At 44.7% G+C, this 24,007-nt stretch overlaps 1 protein-coding gene across 2 annotated transcripts in view; it reads left to right on the forward strand.

Annotated features, from left to right (window-relative positions):
• The first annotated feature begins 383 nt into the window (after positions 1-383).
• Positions 384-24,007, forward strand: part of ctbp2a (C-terminal binding protein 2a) — a 35,471-nt gene continuing 11,847 nt past the window's right edge. The window contains exons 1-2 of one of the 2 annotated variants that reach the window (XM_047602373.1): positions 384-3,358; positions 22,939-23,093. In XM_047602373.1, the coding sequence (XP_047458329.1) occupies positions 1,039-3,358; positions 22,939-23,093 (2,475 nt within the window). In that variant the 5' untranslated portion in view covers positions 384-1,038. The remainder of the gene's footprint in view (positions 3,359-22,938; positions 23,094-24,007) is intronic. The other variant, XM_047602372.1, reaches the window with a different exon arrangement.

Below are 24,007 nucleotides of genomic sequence, written 5' to 3' on the forward strand. Positions count from 1 at the left end.
GGTCCTGCAGGTCTGAGCGATCCCAAATCAATGAGAGTCAGGCAGAGACAGTGGGTGCCCCGGAGTCATCAAGGACGTTCCAGTGAGCGAGATGGCAGCAGTTGCGTGGTAGCTCTGCTGCAAGCATGGGGCCTGGAGGATTAGTGTCCAATCAGAGTGGATTTGATGTTTACTGACAGCACATGGGACTTAGCTGAGAGAACTGTATTTCATTTGTTCTCAATGACGCTGTACGCGTTGCTATTCCTGCCCTCCCTGCGCTGTGAATCTGGTAAACTAAGATCTGAAACCTGTTGACGACGGCACATCAACAACAACTCCAGGTAGGTGCCTCTGGCGGACTGGGGACAGGGGGTTTGTGGGTGGAATCAAAATCATCGCCATCGCCATCACGATCATCACCGTCACCAGATATGCTTGTATCTGGTTCACATGACGTCACAGTAGGAAGTGGAATTAAACAGGCTTTATTTGGATGTAATCCTTCGTTGCAATCGGCAGAGCGAGTAAAATGTCCCAGAGAAGGGAGAGAGATAAACCCTATTGGATTAGTACAAGCCCCTGCCCATCCCAACCTATAACCCAACCTATCCCCTTCTTTGCTTTTTATTTTTTTTAATGAATGTTTGGTGGCCGTCTCAAGCATGCACCCTGTTCCTGCGTCTTCCATGGAATAACTGTGTTACGTCTGCAGCCTTTGTGTGGTATGGTGTGATGTGGATGTGTTTGTGTGTGGTCTCCTTTTTCCTCGCACACAACAAGCCAGCGTGACCAGAGATTAATTATTCAAGGACTGCCAGCCAAAGGGGGAGTCACCTGATAGCACGGACATACAATACAACCTGATATCAGGTGAAACGATAGACCTTGCTTCATCTTCTTTTCAGCTCGCTCTCCTCCGCCGTCTGTTTATTCTTTGATGCTAATGTTCACGGAGTCTTGAAGGAGAACTTTGAAACACACAGAAGAACAATTTTTCTTTTTATTCTTGTGTTTTTCCACTCTCTACACTTTTCTTGAATTTTTCCTTTGTTGCCAATGCTGGTCCCTAACAAACAGTTGAGTCTTGGACGCTCCCACAGTTGGGACACTTTAGGAGGGAATGAGGGTCAGTGGGAGAGGGCTGACAGCGGGTACGACCAGCAGGCAAGAGTAGCAGGCCGGCGGAGCTCTCTGTCGTACGGGGAGGCTGGAGGGTGGTACGAGGCTCCACCAGGAGTGCGTCCCCCTGATCTGGATCTGAAACGTGACCCGTATTCCTACCAAGACTCTGCGTACGGACAGGTTTACGGAGAGCGACACGACCCGAGGGGGCTGCGGAAGGGCTCTGTGCCTGATCTGAACCACTACGAACGACCACCCATGGCCCACAGAGGATCCATTCCACATCAGGATTACTATTCCCATGACCCGGCCATGACTCCACGGCCGCCTGAGGGATTTTACCGGACAGAACACCAGCCTCCGCCGCCTCACCCTCATCCCCTCAGTAGGTCAGGCTCTCATTTTGGGCTGACACCTGCGGCTCGTGCTGCGTGGGAACAAGGTCAGGCAGGGAGGACGGGACCCCAAGCCCCCTCCTCTCCTCTGCCGCCTCCTCCCCCTCCTCCAACCGCTCATGAGTTGAATCGAGCTTATAGGGAACCTGGTGTAACAGTTGCAAAGATGATGCAAGATGGCCAGCAGCGGAGACCATCCAGAGATCCATCTCCTGCTCATTTTGGTATGGAGCAGCCATCTCCTCGGTACGCCAGTGAACCTCCACCTCTGACTGGACAGTCTGTCTATACTGACGTTAATGGCCGCCCGTTGGATCCACAGCAACAAGCTGCTACCTGTCTAGTAGTGGATCCTTCCAGTCAAGGCTTGATTATGAGGCAAGACACAGCCTCACCCTACACCATCCAGCAACAACAGCAGCTGCAACAGCAGCAACTGCAACAGCAGCAACAGTTACAACAGCAACAGCAGTTACAACAGCAACAATTACAACAGCAGCAAATCCAACAGCAGCAGTTGCAGCAACAGCAACTTCAACAACAGCAAATACAGCAGCAGCAGTTACAACAGCAACAGATTCAGCAACAGCAGTTACAGCAACAGCAACTTCAGCAGGAACAGCTGCAGCAGCAGCATCTGCAGATGCAACAGCCGCTGCCACCTCCACCTACCATGCCAGTTTCTGATCCTAACCTTCCTATGGGAGCTTCACTCCCTGCTCCACCTGCTCCTGTGCAGGCTGCAGCAGTTGCCCAAGCTCCACCTGCACCTGTACAGGCTGCACCACCTCCAGTTCCTCTTGCCCCAACTACTCCACTTGCTGCTCCTCTTCCTGCTCCTCTTCCATCCCTTCCCCAAACCGTCCCGCAGACACCTTTGCCTGTGGACCCCAAGAAGACGGTTCATCCTGAGTTCCTTTCTCTGCTGCGAAATGAGGGCCTCTCAGAGAGCACCATCTCCTCTCTCATCCAGCAGGGATTTGACACCACTAGCATGCTCGCTGTCATGGAGGACAACGATGTCCGCACAGTCGCGCCCAACCTTGGCCAGGCTCGTGTACTGTCCCGCGTGGTTCACAACTGCAAGCGTCCCGCCGAGGCTATGCCAACCCACTCCCAACCTCAGACGCCCATGCGAGGCCGGTCTAATAGCTTTAGCCATCGCTCAGACATCTACCACCAGCAGCAGCAGCACCACCACCATCCACCGCAAACCCCTCAGGCTTTAGCTATGGATCCCCAACTAATGCACCCACAGACACCAGGGGCCATGCAGACCATCTCCCCAAGGATGGGAGAAGTAATGGGCAGGAGACCTAACAGTGCCCCCTCCCAGCAGCTCCTGGAAGCCTCTGGAGGCTACCCAGGCCAACCACCTCGCTCCCCTGGGCCATACGCTGGAGCCATCGTGCCTGTTCAGTCAAGACCCATGTCAGCATACTCTGCTGGGGCTACAATGCCCATGCAGGGTATGCAGATAATGCCGCAACAGATGACTGGCTCAATGCCGACCATACCAGGATCTATTCACTCCATTTCAGGTATGCCACAGCAGATGCCCATATCCATGCCAGCTTTGCAGCAGCCACCACAACAAGTACCAAAAGCATACTCTACCAATTACACAGTGCCCATGGAGCTGATGAAGAGGGACAGGAACTTACTGCCATTGTCGCCTATGCATAGCCCTCACCCTAGTCCTCAGCTGATGCGTAAGGGTGGGGGACCTGTGTCAGACAATGCCCTCGTCCCCGTCGGAGCTCCCGTTCAAGGCCAAGGCGCCCTGGTTGCTAACCAGAAGCTAAGTCGACGCACTGGTCCACCGGTCATCGTGTCAACAATGGCTTCTCCAGATATAAGTAAATCCCTTTTTTTGTTCTTTCCATGATCATCTACTGTTTCTCTCTGATCTCTCGATAGATGTGGTTTTGCTTTCTCTTGACTGTCTCGCTTGTTTTTAATAGCTGAGTAAGTTCATCTGTACTAGAACTCTTCATGCCTTGTATGACTAATTTAAGACACCATCCCCATTCCTCTAATTGCTTTCGGTACCTCTATGATTATACATGTTTTCACAATTTAGTTGACATTTTCAAGCTAAACAGTTCACTGAAAACAGCAGCAACTTGAATCCGAAGTTGCAGTCATTTCCTTGAAATTTCCATCCTTTGTTGTGATGAATCATGTGTATGTGAACACCACCTCTGTTGAGTACGTGTTTTGTGTATTTCTTTCTACCACCATTCTGCTCAGTGGGTATGTGAAATCTGTTTAACTGAGCGTGGCTGCTGGTATGCAGAGCACGTTTATTGACCTTAAGAAAATCCAAACACAATGAAAATGTTAATAGAAGACTTTTTGAGTCGCTTGATCTTTCTGGTCAGTACCATCATTTGTTTTCTGCCCTGAGTTGGGTCTCATTACATCAACAGAAGATAAATGTTTTTCTTTTTTCTTATCTAGGCCAATGGAGCACAATCTAAATGTTGCTGCCTATCTCTTGCTCTCTAAACTGTTGTTCACATTATGAATTAATACCATAAAAGGACAGCTTTAAACCTCCTGGCAATCCATCCCCTGTCCTACTTTTGCTTTCTTCATTTGTTATGATCTCAAAATGATATGTGCATCCCGCTTTCCTGTCTTCCTATCTCTGTGAGAGCCAGATTTGTCAGAATTCTGTATTGTATGTGAATTTCTTTATTATTCCAGTAGTCTTATGCAGATCTTTTGTCAAAAATGAGATATTGTGCCATTGCGCACAGCAAAAAATAGCACTGACAAGGCGCAACGTTGAGGATTTGGGAGGAACAGCTGTCAGCACCCTATCCAATACGTTTAAAATTTTACCAACTGTGCACTGTCTTTATGTTACAGTCTGTCAGCCTCTGCATTCATGTGTGAACACTTGACGTTAAGATTTCTCTGACTAGAAAAGATGGATGCCGTGTGGACTAGTGTTAACTGTTTGGGAACAGGCGGTATCCAGGCATGCATCTGTGACTGCCACCGTCTACTTGTTCAGATATACTTACATTTGACTCCCATATGCTGTCTTTAATGCCCTTGCTAAGTGCAGGAGTCAGTGTGGAGCAAAAGCAAAATAGTAGGCCATTTTGTCAAAACATTTATTTGGCTGCAACTATATAGAGTTCATGAATAGCTATCGCTACATTAGCTTTCTTTTCTGCTCTGACTCACACCATCTCCCCACAGCCCCCAAGCCCATGTTGTAGTAAACACAAATGCCTTCTTTCATTATCATAATAAGGGTGGATAAGAGTTGCCTCAAAAAGCTTTATAGCCTCTCGGGCCACCCAACATTCCTTCAGTGCTGTTGTTGTCAAGGTGTATCACCGACCTGCATGGAATAGCAATTAGCTTTCCCTTATTCCTCTTGAACAGACCTGCTCACGGCCTTTAGTCGGGAAACTTTTCTTTTGATTTTTCAGATCAGTTTAATCCACGTCCTAAATTAATGTGTCAATTCCAGATTATAATGAAATGAAATCAGTCGGCGTATCCTTATTGTAGAGTCACGCAGATTTATTTGGACACACATATCAGATTAAAGCTTAAATTCAGCACAGTACGCTCTGCTACCTAAATTGTGTTCTTTTCAATCCCATTGCCTGATAAAAGTCGATTTCAGCCATTTTGGGCAATACGGGCATCAACATCAGCTCACTAGAGGCTGACTAGCGGCATCAGTGGTCAGATAAAATCAAATTACAGTGCTGATGGCCGACGTGTGATTGTGTCATTTTCTCTGTGCAGGTCGTAATGAGAAGAGAGAGGGAGGTTTAATCCTCCAGATCCTCCATTTCCACTGCTGCACTAATCCATAGATACTCTCATTCTGCTCAACCCCCTGGTTTCCTGTGAGATGAACTACTGTACACAGCCAGCAGGTTGAAGCCGACTTGAAATGTCCAAAAGCAGATTGGCTACAAACTATTTAACTGAGGCAGTTCCCTGCACTTTTATGCAGACTGCTCAGCTGTCAAAACATGCTGCTGTTCCTAGGATTTCACGGACACACGCTTTTGCTAGCAGATTTCCTCAAGTCTGCCGTGTACACACGCATCACATTGTTAGTACACACACACAGTCAGCAGAGTAGACCCTATTTGCATGTGGCTGACATTTGTTGCTTTGGTAATTTCATCTGTTAATGGACACGTCCGCAAAGCTGCTCTGAAAGCATATTCCTAAATTGTATGTTGCTAGGCAACGTTGGTTTTGGTGGGCAGATTTGCTGCTGGCTAAGGGGTCGGCTCATTGTCAGAAAACACTGCAAATTTATTGCTTAGTTTTTTTTTGTTTTTTTTTTTCCCTTTCAGAAAATGGCTGGCTGGGCTAATATACGTAGAAAGAAACTGTTAATTCATCATATTCGTTGACTTCTTTTATGTGGGGTACATATTAATGTCTTATTTATTTAGGTTTTGCGATATATAATTCAGCTTCTGAGTTCAAAAGGATGATGCGTTGTCAGATAAATAAATTTTACTGTTTATAATGCATTTTGCATTCTGTTAAATATAATCACTTTTGAGCTCATAATACCTCCTGATTAGATAATTCATTAGGCTTATGTTGAATCCACAACCAGCAAGTATTTCCCTTTGAATTAATAGCCCATGTGTAAATACAGATGGCATGCTCCCTCCTACTTCAGTGCAGGATGCTTCGTGGAATACCCTTGAGCAGGACCCTGCCTTTCGCATGACTAACTAGGACGACCCCTTCCCCCACACTGGCATAATCATCAGATACGACTCTTTGGGGCTTCACCTTCTTTACTTACCACCGCTGCGGAGTGTATTGGCTCTCATTGCGTGGACTCTGGCCAGCGACCTCGGGTCAGTTCCGCCGTGCGTGACACACTGGCCTTGCGTAGACCTAGCGTGATGTTAGGGGGAGGGGTCGCGCCATATTAGTTCTGGAGATGGCAGATTATGTATTAACCGGGTCCAGGTCAGAGCTGCATGCAGTTGTTGCACTCAGCGTGGGATTAAAGAGGGGAGAGGAAGAGACACAGTCCTGCAAAAAGATAGACGACGACCGCTGGCCGCGCCGTGGGGCGTAGACAGCTGTCAGTCAACCCTGGACTCTCTGCGGAGATGAAGCTAACCGTCAAATCTTGCATCTTGACTTTTGCGGGTCAAACGTTGGCCTTAATCTGGGCTGACAGTCAAAGTTGTTTGTGTTATGTTGCCGGTCACTCTGTCCCCTTTTTTCAGAGGCAACCTTGAGCAAAATAGCCGTTGGATTAACTTGGGACGCTGTCCCAAACAACCAGCGGTCGGCGTTATGTAAGTGGTGCCTCAGCAGTTTCAGTTTGGGAAATCCAGATTTGTCCTTGCTTCGTGCGAGTGAAAGTACAATTAATTCAGCGTTGTTTGCACGAAAGATGAGCAACAGTGTTCAAACATATCAGCTGTACGAGCTCGAGCATATCAACATTGATCACTGAGTCGCTTTGTCTTTGCCTCTGTCTCTTTTTTTTTTTTAGTGGAAAAGAAGCAGAGGTAATGGGAGAAATATGCGTCGAAACAAACGTCATACTCAGCTCAGCACATTCATTCATGACTGTGGTTGTGGGTTACAGAGCCTGTCTGCAGGAAAATGAGGGAAAGGAGTAAAGTGAAGATGGGAGGCGACTGAAGCCGAGCAAAGACGGCTGAACAGAAGAGACGTTTGAGCTAGATAGATTCAGGGAAGGCTGCTTTAGATTAGATAGAGAGACTACTTTATAGGCAGCGATATACAGTCTCAGAAATTGGTGGAGGAGTGCAAATAGGACATAACATAAAACTCTGTGGTGCCATCTTGGAGCAAGTGAGGGGAGGTCCTGTGCGCCTTCTCAACCACACAGATCCATGTAAGATTTCCGCATACTTGCAAATTACACTTGAAAATTGATGCAAGCAATATGTTATAAGTATATGTCATAAGCAGCGCCCTTCAAGGCTGGAAAAATGATGCAAATGGCACAAGTGTAAAAAGCTGCAATTCCTTAGGTGGCCACTTGAGGCTGGCTTCAAACTGGCCGTAGCATATCAAATGTTTTTTAATAATCTCTATAGCTAATGTCCCGGTTCATAACAACAGTACAAACGGTTGCATTTGTATTTAAAAAATGTGCAGATAATTTGAAATAGATCTTATAATCATAAGATATAATTATATCAAGGCTTAAGCGTAGGCTCAGTAAGGAGCATGGGTGCGTTAAGTGGCATGTGGGTGCATTTATATGTCGTTAGCTTTCTGCTTTGGTGTCTCTCCTTAGCTCCGCTCGTGCTCCATCTCTTGGCTCATTTTTGGATCAGTCAGGATTCACTACCACCCTGCTGAACTTCAAAACCTCAGGGCTATAGAGCACAGCGCGGTATTTTTACTTTTACTTTTCTCGTTTAGCCTAAGAGCCGTGACACACCGAGCCATTTTTCCGGTCTGCAGCTTTTCAGCAGATTCATCTTGAATCAAAAGTGTAATGAGACGTCCAGAGGTATTTGTGGGTGTAGTCAGTGCTTTGGCGTGTTTTTAAGTGCGGCTTGACACAGGTGATGCAAGGTGATGTCACAGTTCGCCTTCGTTGCTAGCTCTTTCATGTCTGGAAATTGCCATATTAACAGATTAAAAAAAAAGGAAAACATCTCACATTTGAGGAGGTGTAGAGTAAATGTTTTTATATAAATTATAATCACTACATTATCAGAATTGCTGCCTTAAAATTGTCTTGTTTCATATCCAGTGTTGTTGTCGTTGTGCTGTAACTCCTTTCTCCTTTCCTTGTAGTTTTGCTAAAATCCTTCCAAACCTTTTAAGGTAATTTAACGCCCTCGGTGTGTGTTTGGTCGAGGATGTAGTAACATGGAAGCTTACAAATTGGACCTTGAAAGGCAAAGTCTGACCTTTTCCGGCTTTTTTTTTTTTTTTTTTTGCTGCATCATTTCAGGGAGACATGAAGTGATTAACTGCTTGTTTTGGGAGCAGAGGCAAAGGAAGGACGGACAGGCAGGCAGAGGAGCTTAGCTGCTGAACCGTGTGCTGCTCAAAGAAAGAAGAAAAATGAAAGCATTGAAACGAGAAGGTGAAAACTACTGACTCAGTCTTCACCAAAAGACCTGCTTCTCTTTCCCTCTCCTCTCCTCTCCTCTCCTCTCCTCTCCTCTCCAGGCCGGGGAGTCACCCTGAATTATTAATTTTGAGAAAATGAAATCTTAATGGGTGTTAAGCCACGGCGAAGAGGACGATGGGCTCTGTTTTACCAAGAGCGGAGATATGTTTATAGGTGCAGATGAATCTCATTTGCACCCAAGGAAAATGTTCTGCATATCTCAGTGGGCATGTGAGTCGTGTTCAGGATCGCAAGGGGGAGCTGCAAATGGGTTTGTGTTTCAAGGTGTTTATAGTTCCACACAGGGAAGAGGATATGTGTTTGTGTGTCTATGTGCGTATAAACGGCATCGTTTTTCATCTTATGGGTTTTAAATATTTCACCAAAAGGCTCATTATTCAGGAAGTAGAAGTCAATGCAGACGCTTGATATGTGTGTGTATGTGTTTTTTTTTTTTTCTTGGACACCTGTTCACACTGTATATGTGTAAGCCAAACCTTCCATGAGGGGTTTAATAAGCGGCGCCTTCCCCCCCATTCGTCCCCCGTCGTCACACTCTCGCTCGCTCGCGGCCCCTTTACGTCTCCCGACTCAGGCCAGTTGGCTCAAGTCGCAGAGAAATAAAAAGGTGGAGGAGGAGAGCGTGGAAGCGGAGTGCGAATGGGACGGCAAGAATTTATGGATATGGAAAAGAGGATAAAAACACAAACATCAACATCTGTTGTCCACCTGCAGCTGTTTTTTCCCCGCTGCCCCTCTTCTTCTCCCCAGATCGTCATTTGCGCTCCAGTCATTTGGCAGCGGCAGGACACGCACATCACTGGAGGCAGATGGGACGGTGGATTTTAGAGGTCAAATTATACAGTAGGCCTTTCTCACTCCGCCGCTCCCTTTTCATGAATGAGGCTTTTTTACTCCGGGCCTGGTTTGGCGGCTCTGGTTACATGTCGTAACCAAACCTCCTCAATGAAGCCCTTCAAACTCCACTAAGCTTCAAAACACACGCATAAAACTACAGCATGTACAGTACAGCAGCGCGCTGCAATACGTGGAGAGTATCGTCTTTGTCTTGTAGCTGTGTGTGCAAGTGATGCAACACATAAACAGTCGTAACTCAGAGATAGAGTCTATAACAAAGGCGTGAAACAGAGAAAAATTGCAAATGTTGTTACTAGAATTCTGTTGAGTAAATCATTGTGAGTGATTACTAGATCAGACTGTACAATTACTGTTAAAACCAATAACTAACTAATTAATCTGCTCATATCAGTATTAGTTAACGCTGACTAAATCTAAATAATAAAGTGTAAATGGTGGTTTATTGAGTCATAAAAGAGCGCAAATACACAATATAGACTGCAAATCTAAATTTGAATTTCTCTAAATACACATTAACATGAATCTAATATATATTAGTAAAGGGATAAGGGATAGCTTAGTACTGAATGCAAAATGATGATAATAATAATTTATATTTATAAATAGCACTAGGCTGAGTCTAATATAGAACACATATAGTAGGTAGGGGTCTCTACTAGAATGGGGGTCCTTGGCCTGAAAAAGGTTGAAGACCCCTGAACTAAAGTCTCCCTCAACTTAGCAAAGCGTCTTGTTTATTAGTGTTTATCTTGGATGCGCGACCATGTGCAGAATGGTCAAGGTTTGACAGTAGAAGGTTGTTTTCATGTCTCGCAACGGAAGTGGGAACATCTTAAAATGTTTCCTAATTGCATTTTTTCTTTTAAACAGACTTTTTAAGCAGCTGTAATCTGATTTTCCGGGGGCAAAAAATGTTATTGCCGGTTTTGTTATATATATAATTCATAAAACATATCTGCAGGAAATACAAAGCATGTATGTGCCAGTGATATGATATTGTTCATTGATGAATTGATATACTGATTACATTCTTGATTAATTAACGTTTCATTAACAATCAAAACTTCAACTCATTTGCAAAGCTTCATTCCTGAATTTAGTTTTTGTTGTGTTGACTTGTTGGTTTCTGCTCTGAAGAAGAAAATCGAATGTTCCTTTTACTGTAGCAGTGTTGTGTCTGCGACTGGCGACCTGTAAGCAGGAGTCTTAACCTTCATTATAAAAATCCTTTTAAGGAACAGCGGCTCAGTGTGGCTGCCTTCTCAGTAGTAAACATGCTAATCTTTTTCTCTTGGGTTTAACCTCATGAGACCCAAGCATTTGTTCAGAATGCATCTTCATTTCTTTAAGATAAGATTAAGATCTTTAGGTATTTGGGATTTGTAGGACCTAAAAAGTACAAAAACAATAATCGTCATCTTTGAACTGGAAGTAGTTTTTGGAAAAAAAAAATGTGGACACAGATTATTTCACTGTGTATTACAATTTAAGTCACCAATGTTTACCAAAAAACAAAACTGTTTATTTTAATGCAAAAGCAGAATTGGAAATCCCAATGTCCTCAAACGTGTACTTGTGAATTTGTTACATTTGCATGTCACATCAAACTATAAAAGTTAATAAGCATAAACAAACAAGTGAATTGATCCTTCGTTCTCGGTACATGGCAGACAAACGTGTCCCCATATCAGGACACCGGGTCTCATCTCTGGTACCAGTTAGTATGTTTTAAGTCTTTCCTAAGTATTACCGTCCCACATCACCATTATGTTGCGAGAGAAGCAGACCTGAGCAGGTGTGTGCAAACTTGCAGATATTTTTATATGTAGGAATTAATTTTGACATACTAGTGTTCACCTCAACGTTGTCCTTGTACACATGTCTCACATCTTTGTTCAAGCTTGACAAGCATTGGTGCTAACGCGCACCAGCACTGCTGTGTCGAAGCCTTGAAATGACACTTAAAGGCTCGTTGAGAGGCAAAACCAATCGACTCACTCTTGCCCATTTTTAAACAGCCAGTGAGTAGAAGAAGGAGAAGGAGAAGGGAGAAGAAAAAAAAACGCAGAGTAAGATTGTGAAGGAGAGTTTGTGAAGGAGTGAGACTGAGAACTGGGGGGAAAGGGCTGGCACTCTTAAAGGACTGTGAAGGCCAGATCGCAAATAATAAAACAGAAAGGCAGCGAGGGAGGGAGGGAGGGAGGGAGGGAGGGAAGGAAGAAAAAGAGCGAAGGAAAATATGTTGAGCGAATGGGAAGGTCGGAGAGAATGGAAGAGGGAGTCGTACGTGTGCCAGGAGCGCCGCGCCGCTCGCTCTGACTGGTGCTCTTCAAGGATTTTTGTCTCCCCTCTCTTTCATCTCTCGTGCTCACCTCCCCTTTTGCTTTTCTCCTGCGTGGCCGTGGTGCCGGATTGTTTTCTCCGTCTTTTTTTTTCTTTTTTTTTTTCTATTTTTCTCCCCCCACCCCTTCCTCTCCCTCTCCCTCTCCCTCTCTCTCTCTCTCTCTCTCTCCCTCCGTCTTTCTGTGACTTGCAACAAAAGGCTGACGGAGTGAGCCTGACGTCTGAATGAATAGCCCAAACCTGCTGTGACGGGAGAGAAGAGGGAGACGGAGCGAGGGAAGAGGAGGCTGAGGCGAAAAGATACAAGTGATCTGGCTGAAGAGGCGGAAAAGAGGAGAGCGCCGAGAAGTGTTGATTGTGTTGATTGCTGGCTGAAGGCGAATAGAGATTCCATTTTTTTTATTTTTTTTTATTTTTTTTGAACTCCCCCCCCCTCTCTGGAGATTAAAGGAGTTGTAGGCGCCGTTTTAACTGCACGGGTGGGGGGAGTGACGATCGCAGTTCTCGCTCTTCTGTCCTCCCCCTCACCCGTTGCCCTCCCGTGCCACCATCCATTTTTTTTCTTCCTCCCAGAGTACCAGCCGTCTGAGAAGGGGGAAATGGAACTTCTGGGGGTGAGGTGACGAAGGAGGACAGATTTGGAAACAAGCGAGAGAAGACAGCGAAAGGAAGAGGGAGGTGCGGGGGGAGGTAAAGCGGGGAGGATAACCCCAGGGCATACTGTGTGAAAATACACCAACGCCCACTCCGTATTTTTTTTTTTTTTTTTTTTTTTGTCCCTCACCACTACATTTCTTCTGCCATGTGCAGCACCTGATTTGAAGAATGTGGAGACAGCATTTCCCAGGCAAGGAGCATGTTTCACTTGTGCATATCTGTGTGTGTGTGCATGTACTATTGAATGATAATGATAAAAAGCTGTGGTATGTGTGTGTGTGTGTGAGAGACGTTAAGAGGTTGGGGGGGGGGAGGGAGTCGGATTTGGCTTTAAGGCTAATGAGCCTCTTATGTTTTTGCAATGAAGTGTGTCATGAAAACAGTGTGTGTGCGCGTGAGGGCAAGCACCCATGTGAGCGTGTCAGTGTTTCCTTGGTTTGTAGCCGCAGAGCTCCGCGCAGAGGCGAGAGGAGGGTGAGACCGGACGGGCTGTCATCTGTAGGGTCAAAGGTCACAGAGGAACGCTCGTCCAAAGTGACGTCGTGTGAGGGGTGGTGGTTATTCCACGCTCACCTTGATTTTTAAATAATATGGATACATCAAACAATATTTCATGAAAAATCTAATAGATAGCGTAATGCTAGTTTTAATGTAGCAGGACTCTAGTTGATGGTTATAACACTTTAATCCCATTCTCCTCCTAACTGAAGACATAGTGACTGTTTAATTGAAAGTAACCATGTTTTATCTTGACATTGAACTGAGCACAACCTTTAGTCTCACAAAGACAAAGAAAACCCCCTGCTAAGGATTCGCGCAAACCGCCGCGCTTCTTTTTAACTTCCGAACTTCCCACTTCTAGATTTTGTGCTCCTGCGCGGACGGAACACGCCTCCCTTGTCTCCCGGCTCGGTGTACCTGGCCACGCTCGTTTGTGTGTGAGCGTGTGAAGTGAAGCCGGAGTGCGCTGTCCGCTGTTCATCAGCTCTGACAGCTGCTTTTGTGTTGGGACCCCGGGTTGTTTGGAGGCCTCGCCAGCGAAGCACAAAAGACAACGTTTAAAGTGGATGGATGCCCGTCTTCCCTCTCGCTGCTCTTTGTTGTCGGGATTTACCGCTGACACCACCTGTGATATCTTTATGTCAGCATATGTTCCTCCTTTCTTGCCCTAATCTCTCTTACACTTTTTTCGTGTAATTTCGCCCTGTGCTCTCCTCCCTCCCTCCCTCCCTCACCCCTCTGGCTGAGTATTTGGGTGGTGATAACTTTGGAGGGGAGGGGGGTTGCGGGCAGAGCAGAGGACAAACAATGTCTTTGTGTGTCCACATAGTGGAACAAGAGACAGGCCGGGGTGGTGGCGGTGTAGCCGGGTGCTGATAGGGTCCGGTGGGGGCCTAGAGGAGGCCGGTCTGCCAAAGAAAAGATTACACCTCCCCTCTTTTTTTTCTACAGATGCCAAGGGATCGTAAACACACTCGAGAAAGAGGACACTCCCAAGAATACGGGCGCCGCATTCTTGTTAACATGTATGCACGCGGCGTAACATTTCTTGTTTTATATCTGATGTACAAGTATACGAACAGCGGGGAAAAAAAAAAAAAAAGACAAGAAGTAGCAGCGAATGCCCCCGAACATTTCATTTAACAGGATCTGTGGCATCTTTGATAGTCACTGATCAGGAACGGTTATCGTCTGTGGGTGTGTGTGAAACGGAGTGCAGCCAAACTGTGTTTGTGTGCGCGCCGTTTGTATTCGTGATGTCTCCCTGGAAAATGCCGCAGAGAAACATTGATTGATGTATTTCAGCTCAGCTGCTGCTCTTCAAATCTCACGCTACATGTTTGGGTTGCCAGGTTGGGTTCCCTCCTGGGGAAAGATTTGATATCATGAAATCAAGCTTTTTTTTTTTTTCTTTTTCACTGTTGCCACAAAGAAATCCCATTGGGTTATCACCTCAGTACCCCCCCTCCCTCCTCTCACTATTGGACTATCCCATCACTGAGGCCCCCAGCTTGGGAGTTGCTAGGTAACCAGAACCAGCTGTTGGTCCTAAGCCCGTTGAGCCCGTTTTGGTCCTGCATCAACTGCAGAGTAGTTTTCTCTGAAAGCTCGCTGTGAACTCAGCGACCGCCGCTGCGTCCCTGACATCATCGTGCCATGGAAAATCTTCCTCACTTCCTTTTGTTTTCCCAATTTTATTGTTCCTCTGATACAGGGCCCAGTGTGGGAGCGTCGCTGGCATGTATCACACCAGTTTGAGTAACATAGAAGCATTTCATCACCTTTCACACAACCGTTAGGGAAGGAGATGGGAAATCGAGCCAGAAAGGGCCGGAGGAGGAAATAATGAGCTGGTGGGCGACAAAGTCACCTGTAATTTAGAGTCGGCTCAGAGTGACGTCAGGACATAAAAGGGGGCCTCTAAAGTGAGGACACTAACCCGTCTCGGTAGGCTATTACCAGAGATTCGAGACGGCTGAGTGCACAGTGAAATTATTGAGGGAAATCACAATAGTGCAGGTAAGTTAATCCAACTCTGCAGCCCCACAGTGAGTCATTTACATTTCAAAGTGTGTGACAATCTCAAACAACAAGCCACAAGTAATTCTAAGGGGAGGGAATTAACTTCCAAATTTGGAAACCAACCGAGGCATGTTGGAGATTCACGAAACCACGAAACCAGAGCGCACAATCCGTCTTAAAATAGACCTCAAATGATAAAGATATTGGTGATGTTATTAAACACCGATTGAGAGACTTGTTTCCAAACCCAAGGGGAGAGATACAGGTTTGAACGAGGATTTATTTTCATTGATTGTTTGCCCTCGATTTGGGAACTGATCCTTCTCCCTCCGAAAACTCTGACTCACCGCGCCTGGCTTTCCGAGCTGCCGCTCCAAGATCAGGCCTTCCAAACGAGCGAATTAGACACCAGATCGTATTCGCTAAGGAGAGACATATTTCTAGGAGTTGCGCTCTTTTTTTTTTTCTTTTTTTCTAATGTTCGAAAAGACGACTTCTATTTCTGTTGTCAGAATCAAAAAAGGCTTTTTAGTTTGGAACATCTGTAATCCATTTGTGGTGGGGTGTACGCTCATGCCAGCTCTGCCAAAAGTTTTCATACTTCCTGACGAAGCATCCAGTTTATGATTAGTGTTGGCAAAGGATGATATCAACTTTAGTCCGTTCGGGCGTCCCTCGAGGGATGTAACAACACATGACCTCCACTGGAGAGGACTATCCGCTGTCACACTCAACACAGTTTAGATTTAGTTAGTCAAGCTGTTGGCTTTGTTTCTTTATTACTTGTTGGCTTACACACAATGCTGGCCGTTATGCTATGATAAATACTCCGAGTACAATAACAGGAAATTGGCACAAACAATTTGCATTTTTATCCAAGGGACGACCAGCCAAAATATCTTACAGCCTATTGTAAACCGTCTCTGTTCTTTCTGCTGTTCACAGAAGTTTAGGCAAGAGCGAATTTTTGTGCTTCTTATGAAAGAGTCTGGAATTGGGTGGGACTCTGTGTGTTTGGAGAGGGAGAGGTCTGGCATTACTTTTGTGTTTCCTAGAGTCCAGGTTCTGGGTCTGACTGCCGGGTAGGACTCCTGGCAAGGGCATCTTTCCCCGGCAAGCGACTCCTGGAAACCCCGTCCCAACCAGGGAGGGAGGAAGAAATAAACAAACAGATAAATGGACGAAAAGAAAGAAAGTGGGCAGGGTTAAGGAAAAATAACTAGATCCAATTCCTTTTTTTCATTTTTTAGTAGCGGGACCACTAGCCTACAGGAAAACTCTCCGTTGCCAGTTAGATATCCTTTCCATCTGAATGCAAAGCAAGTCGTACGGTGTTTGTTTTCTTGAATAGAAAGAAAGAAATATTTCCTCCTCGTATCCCCATAATTACAGAAAAACAAATTAAAGATCTCGACATATTCATCATCTTGTATTTATTAGGAAAAAACCTGCTTCATTCTCCAAAAGGCAATCTCCCAAAATGAACAAGATATTTTACTGCTTACATTAATACAGATGACTGTTATTACAGACCTCTGTTATATTCCACAAGGACCAATAATGGCCCCATGGTAATCAACATGTGCATAGAGCAGCTTTACAACGTTGTGACCTTAATGGTTTAACATATAAAAGAGGTGTTTTAACCTGTTTACAACAAAACTTACAATACACGAAAAGTTTTACTGCTTAATGTTAATATTGTGTTTCTGATTAAAATAAATGTGACTATGTATGGTTTACATGTTGTGCTGTATGTCTGCAGCTCATTAGTGCAACAGTTTTAAGCTAGGAAAGATGAATCGTTTCCCATGACGCTTCGTTGCCGACAGTTGACCGCTGACGGACGGTCCAGCTTCTGGTTACCGAGGTGACCCTCGTGTGTATTTTCCACTTCAAATGTTTACAAGTAGAACAATTTCGCTAGTGTGTGCAGCTCTAAGCACAGTTGTAGGCGCAGAGGATATTATGGTAGGAACCAAAGTCTTTTTCCTTGTGGTGAATATTTGGGGAACCCTGTGTTTACGTGATATGTCAATGGATCGTCTTAATTGCATCCCTTCAAAATTGAGATTAGTTCAACCCCGAGCCTTTCTGTTGCCAATGTTTTGTCGCCACACTGGCGCTCGCCTCTTCCTGCGTGTACTTTAACATTAACAATTATCATCACTAAAATTTCATGATCGTGCTGTGTTGCTTTCTGACCGAGTATCTTCTCGTGATGGTTCTCCAACACAAAAGATATCTTGATCCTCCTCTCTCACTGCAGCTGGTCCTAAAACAAACCAGATGTTGACATGTGACAGGCTGAATGATTGGAAGGAGTGATTAAGTACATAACGACCAGAATAAAGAAAAGGAGGAATGAAGTACGTATAGAGTCCTGTGGGAGAGTTTAGGATGTGAGCGCCACGTCAGGAGTTCTGAAAGTATGCACGAAAAGACTCCGAGAGAAGCCTAAAAAATAAAAGTGATGGAAGGAAGAACTTTGTGTTTGGTTGAGGTCAAAGTGTTTGAAATAGACTCAGCAAAAATCTAATGCCATACATACAGAGTCAATCAATGTAGGAAGAAGACGGTAGCTCGTACCTTGGCTCCAGAAGCTTTAACAAACTGTGAAAACTTCGTCTTCTCTGTCACACAAATGGACGCCAAACTCCATAACTGTCTCTGGAGTTGTTGTTTCTGCGAATTTATTTATTTTCTTTGTCATCTTTTTGCTGGTGAATGAAGTTGGTAGTATTATTTAATAATGATCTCCTACTACCACCGTGTCGCAATGAATGACGTCAGTCAGAAATGTGTAAATTATGCAGAGTAAAGTTCTTCCACACAGCAGACGTGTTTAGTGACCTGATTTTGGCTCATCATCTTCTTCTTCGCAGTTTTTTCACCGGCCACCGTTAAAAAATTATGAGATAGACCGTTTGACAGGGAAGTGATTTGGTTTATGGCAGACCTAAATCAAATAACAGCTAAAGACGGGGCTCAGCTGAAGGCGCTTCAGTACGATCTGATCATTTTAAACATGCCTGTATTGCCTTTATCGATACGGAGCGGGAAGTCCCTAAAATGAGCACTCTTAGTCATATTTCTAATTGACATTTCCCTCCTGACACTGTTGATGCATTTATGTAGTGTATTGATTTATTTTTATTATTATTTTCGTTCTTTCATTCTGCTTGACCTGCTCTGACAGGATAAAGATACCGTAGTGTGAATTTCTGCAAGTCTGAGACTAAAGACTAAATCCCTGAAACTCATTAACCTCACAGTCCCTGCAGGGATGTATGACGAAAGGCCATTAGTCTAAGACCTTCCCAGCAGACTGTATTTGTCTCTTTACGAAGACAATCTGAGTCATCTGCTTGTTACCGTATGCAAAATATTAGATTGCACATGTAGCATAAATCCAAAGGAAGATTCACTGCTTTCACTCTGTGAAATGACTGGTCAGGTATCCGGGTCATTTAAACCCTCATTAACAGCTTTGTTAAGCATTAATTATCTGCTGATTCACCACGTGTTAAATGCGGTGCCACGTTCTGCCTTATTAGGCCAAAGAAAGGCTATTAACCACCAGGCAGTAATTAATCAGCGGCGTTTTGACCTGCCTCCATCAAGTGACTCTGCTTTCTACGCCAGCTGCTTCTTATTTATGTGTGTATACTGTAAAAGCAGCCCAATTATTTCCTTTCATCTCCGCGCTTCGGTGCGCGAGCGTTGGGTGTGTGCGGGGAAGCGGCGCGTTTCCTCGCGCGCGATTGTTTGATGGTGGAAGTATTTTCGAGGTTCAATAATGAACTCTGCAGGAGCGTGATGAGGGAGAGCTGTGGAGCCACAGGTGTGTTTGGCGAGCGGTAGTCTTCCCTCCAGACCCGACTCGCTGACACGCATCGAGCGCACATCACACACACACAAAATGAGTCCGGTCCAGTGAGAATAATGGTTTCAGCTAAGGAACAGAGAGGTTGAGGCCATTTCTGCTTTTATTAGGAAATGTGGTTGTTATCTGTCTGTGAACGTGCGCGAGAATCTGTAGATGTGCATTCGCATCCGCTGAGATCTGGAAATGTCTGCACGAAAAAAGAAATGGGATGTGAGTGAAAAGTGCTAGTATTTTACTTTAGGAGCTGAAAAAGAGCTGCTCCGCCTCAAATGTGACTCATTTAGCTGACTTTAAGGGGATGTTTCGCCTTTATTAGATAGCAACTGTGTAAATAGACTGGAAATGTGTGGGCAGGAGAATGAGCGCAAAGGTCCAGACTGCTGGGCATCGAACCAAGCACTCTGCTGCTGAGAGCACTTTTTTCTCGTGTGGTATGCATCCTAACCAGTCCCGCTATGTCTGATCTTTGAAAACGTGTGTGGAGATCAGTTTGTAGCTCAGGCCCGTGTTGCCATTGTTGCTGCGGCTAAGCTTTACCCACCAGTTCGCCAATGCCTTAATTAAAATCCCCTCCACCACCTGGTAGCGCAGAGGTCGCAAGGTCAGAAACCTGCAGTCTGGCGGTGGGAGACTTTAAGAGCTGAGGTCAGGGCGAAAGCAGCTTAATCCACACGGACGTCTGTGTTATACACCGATCAACCACAACATTATGACCACTGACAGGGGAAGTAAACAACATCGACCACCTTGTAGTAATCCAGTGTTCTGCTGGGAAACTTCTCGACCTGGTATTCAGGTGGATGTTACTTTAGACATGTAGCACCTAGACCAGACCAGGCCAGACCAGGCCAGACCAGACCAGGCACCCCGACTCCATAGCAATGGCAGCAGGATGTAGCCTGACACAGACACACACAATGTCTAAAATGGTTTAGGAAAACATGAAGAGCAGCACAAGGCAGAAAAGATGAGATTGTATATGTCACATGCACAGTTGTACATCGTACAGTGCGTACAACAAAATGGTAATAATTCCAGACAGTGAACAAGGTAAAAATATAAGTGTAAATGTATAACAGAGGAAGAAAAACAGCCTGCGACTGATAATAATGTGACACAAAATGATTATTGAAAGATATTTTATTTGTGTAAAACTGGCCTGTCCATTGCTAGTATGTTATGAGGTGTGTTCTGCGTATGTACGTTGGATGCTGTTGGTTGTCAGGAGCAGCGGTGGTATATTAAGAAATAAACCCCGCTGAATATTGGTGACGGACCAATCAGAATAGAGTATTCAAGACAGCCGTGTCCTAAATACATTTATTTGCAGCTGTGTCAATAAAATGCAGTGTTGACCTGGCCTCCAAATTCACTAGATCCCAAACTGATCAAGTGTCTGTGGGATGATCCACAGAGGCCCCTCCCCCTAACCCATCGGACCCAAAGGCCCCACTAACAACATCTTATTGCCAGATGCCACTGGACCCCCTCAGAAGACCCATGTCCATTCTCTGATGAGTCACAACAGATTTGGAGGCACAATCACACATCGCTTTAATTACACCCCCATTTCACTGCGCAATAATGACACGGTTAATGGCTGTTATATGACAGAATATAAATAAAAAATATTCCCTTTATCTCCAAAGTATTGTGTGAGTTGTAAAGGGGCTCGTATAATATCTGTTATAAAGCTCATAAAATCAACAGAGAGAAGTGAGGAGTAATCGGGGCAGGGCATAAAACCTAGAAGCAATAACATAAAATCAACAGCTAAACAAGTTCAGTAATAGCTAACAGACCATCATTCTATCTAAACAAGTCTATAAAAGTGAGTTTCAAGCCGCTATTAACAGATTATAATCAATCTGCTGGTGTAAGCCCCTTGAAAGAGGCTTTTCCGAAATCAAAGAGCTTTTATTTTCCTAAAGTTGGGAACTCACAAGAAACAGATTTGAGAAGAACGAGTAAAATCAAAGCAGCAGAGGGCAAATATTTCTCATGGTTCAGCTCTGCAGCCCTCAGCCTCCAGTTTGTTACTGGGCTTTCTGTTAAAAATGTTATAAACTGTTATCTCTTTCCAGAGTCCAGAGGTTTCAATTTCACTTTTGATGAGTGAAATAGATGTTAAGTTTTAAAGTTACGATGAAACAAAAACCTGCTCCTGTTTCTCACCACTCACAAGGCCAACTCTTCTCCTACACGTCTTCCTCTGCTTGTATAGATTTTGTGCTACACGCCTCAGTTGTCTCAGCGCGGTAGATATAGACATGGAAAGAAGTGGCTATTAAATGAATGTTGTGTGTCAGTTTGTCAGAGCTGTGGTAGTAACGACAACCTACTGAACTCCTTTTGGATTAATCCTGTTTCTGTTTCTCTCTGACGGGTCTGGAACAACACACTGTTTCTCATTTCTCGTGTGTGTGTGTGTGTGTTTGTATAACGGCACCAAACTCGAGAACCTGGTAAATGAGAATCAAGGGAATTTATGCTAGATATTTTACGAAAACGATTGCAGAAATTATATTCTGTTACACATTCACTTGACAAAACATTAGGAAAACGCTCTTTTTTGTTTTAACCCGTGTTCCTAATGAACTGGCAACATTATAAATCAAAATGAACGGACAAACTTCCTAGGCTCTAGCCAACAACCAAATTAACACTTGACATTCTGATTGGTGTATAGAGATTATGATGTCACCCCTATCCGGATAAGCCCCGCCCACTGGACAAACAAGTACACATGAACACAAATAAATCAATCTCTTGTCTGTTACAAATGGGGAAATATTTAAAACTTCAGTGATCAATAATAATCTCTCCAATTAATTGTCCAGAACAGAAACAAGTTTACTGTTATTGAACTGGAGCAGCAGAACACTGATACACGTTCCTGCTTTATAACACATAAAAGACATCTGATGTGTTTACAGTACATATGTTAGCGGTTCGTAAGTGGTGAAGGTCACACGCACTGTCCTTGCCTCCCGAAAACCGGAGGAGTTGGAGAGGCAGACGTGGAGCGAGCGGGCTTGGATGTCCTCTCCAGCAGCGCAGATGCCACTAAATAAAATATTTCATAATCCTGCCCAAATCCTCTAATCACCATGACAACAGGCAGCCAGAGAGTGGTGGTGTGTGGACCCCCACCCACCCCCTTCGTTTTTTTCCCTTTTCCCTCCTTCTCCCTCTTTATCTGAATTTGGGTCCAGGCTGTCAGATTTCTCTGCTCAGTAGTAGCGCGCTGTCTTCTTTTGCCGTCGTATTGATTTTAGGTGAAATCAAGTTTAACGACACACTTTAGCAAAATCAGCTGATTGGCCGTGTCATGAGAGACACGCGCCGCGCATCACACTTGTGATTCTTAGCAGTTTATTGCCACTTTTGTCCCTGATAGATAAGGAAAGCACAACTCTGTGACCAGGCAAGGACTGAGACAGAAAGGCCACACGCTCACTGCAAGAGAGCAAGAGTAGAGACTAAGTTTAAATTCAGTGTTGTTATGTATTTATTTTTGTCTGAATAACTGCCTAAAGGACATTCAGCATACAGAGCGTACAAAGACACACACTCTGAAGGCCTGCCGGCTTCTGTACGGTGATAGGATAATGGAGGTGATGACCTCATGGGGTGAAAGGACCTGTTGCCTGGTAACAGTGTGGATAACAGAGAGAGTGGGGGGGGTGGTGGGTGGTGGTCGTCTCACCAGAGTTGGTGTGTGGGTGATATCGACCAGCGTTGCCAGGTAAGGGAGATGATGACAGTGGTCGAAGTCGAGAGCGCCACAGTCGAGCTTAAGAGTATCAATCTCGCTCAAGTGTGTGCGTGTGTGTGCGCTGCTGATTTAGCCTATCCCACAACCAAAACACACTCACACACACAGACACACACACTCACACAGCCTGGGCTAACGCTTTCTGCTGCAGGATGCATTCCCCACATTTTACTTCGGCAAGCTCACTTGAGTGTGTGTGCCAGACATAAATAATTAACTCCCTCTTCTCTCCGTCTCCCTGCAGGTATTCGGCCCCAAATTATGAATGGGCCTATGCACCCGCGCCCCCTGGTGGCGCTGCTGGACGGGCGCGACTGCACTGTGGAGATGCCCATCCTCAAAGATCTGGCCACCGTGGCTTTCTGCGACGCCCAGTCCACACAGGAGATACATGAAAAGGTACAGAGTTACAGATTTCAGTTGATCTTTGAATGCAGCAGCTCTAATTCAATGCATTAGTTTCATATTTTTAAATTAATTAAACCGTCATCTGCGCAAAACCCCGACACTCACCTTTAAACTCGTTGTGACATGAACTTTTTTCTTTAGATGGTTCTTTGTTCCATGTATGTAATTAACTTTAATTAGTTCCTTTTTTACAGTAGATACTACGGTAGTCACTTGTCAGTCAAGAACCAAGAGAAATCTTTTTTATACCTGTTATATTATTGACCTAAGATCTGTGATGGAAATATTCTAATCTCAGTGTTAATTCATTTCCAAGTGTCTGGACATTTGTTCCTTCATTCCATTGCAATAACACAATTTATCATCCACCTACTTTATTTCTCAAAACATCAGCTGAACACTCGTAAACTCAAAAACGTCCACCTGCGAGGTTGCGAATACCACAAGGGGGCACTATTCGCACGGCCATGACCATTTGTCCGACGAAATCGCTCACAAGTCATTTGTTATTTGAAAAGCACAATGCTTTCTGACAGACAAATTAAAGAAACGATGATGAAACAAAACGTGTGCAAGAATACACAGAAATTTAAAATGTGATAAAAGCAAATAGAGCTATATGTATTTCCAGAAAGTAATTAATTCAAAGCCGTCAGATATGGTCAGAATGTAGACTTTTACATTAGCGCCGTATCTGACGTCTTTGGATGTGACAGTAGGAGACATTTTAATTTAGAAAACGTGTTTGGATCAAGTGCCGCTCCAACAGTACTTACAGCAGGAACTCCTACGCAGAAGCAGACACACACTGTGATACTGACATAGTAAGAACTTTATTTTTCTCAAATTACTTACACTCACTTCAGTGCGGAAGAATCATTCTCTTTCCTCCTCCTGTGTCTCCT

This window comes from Mugil cephalus, chromosome 13, assembly GCF_022458985.1.
Source record: "Mugil cephalus isolate CIBA_MC_2020 chromosome 13, CIBA_Mcephalus_1.1, whole genome shotgun sequence".
NCBI classification, from domain to species: Eukaryota; Metazoa; Chordata; class Actinopteri; order Mugiliformes; family Mugilidae; genus Mugil; species Mugil cephalus.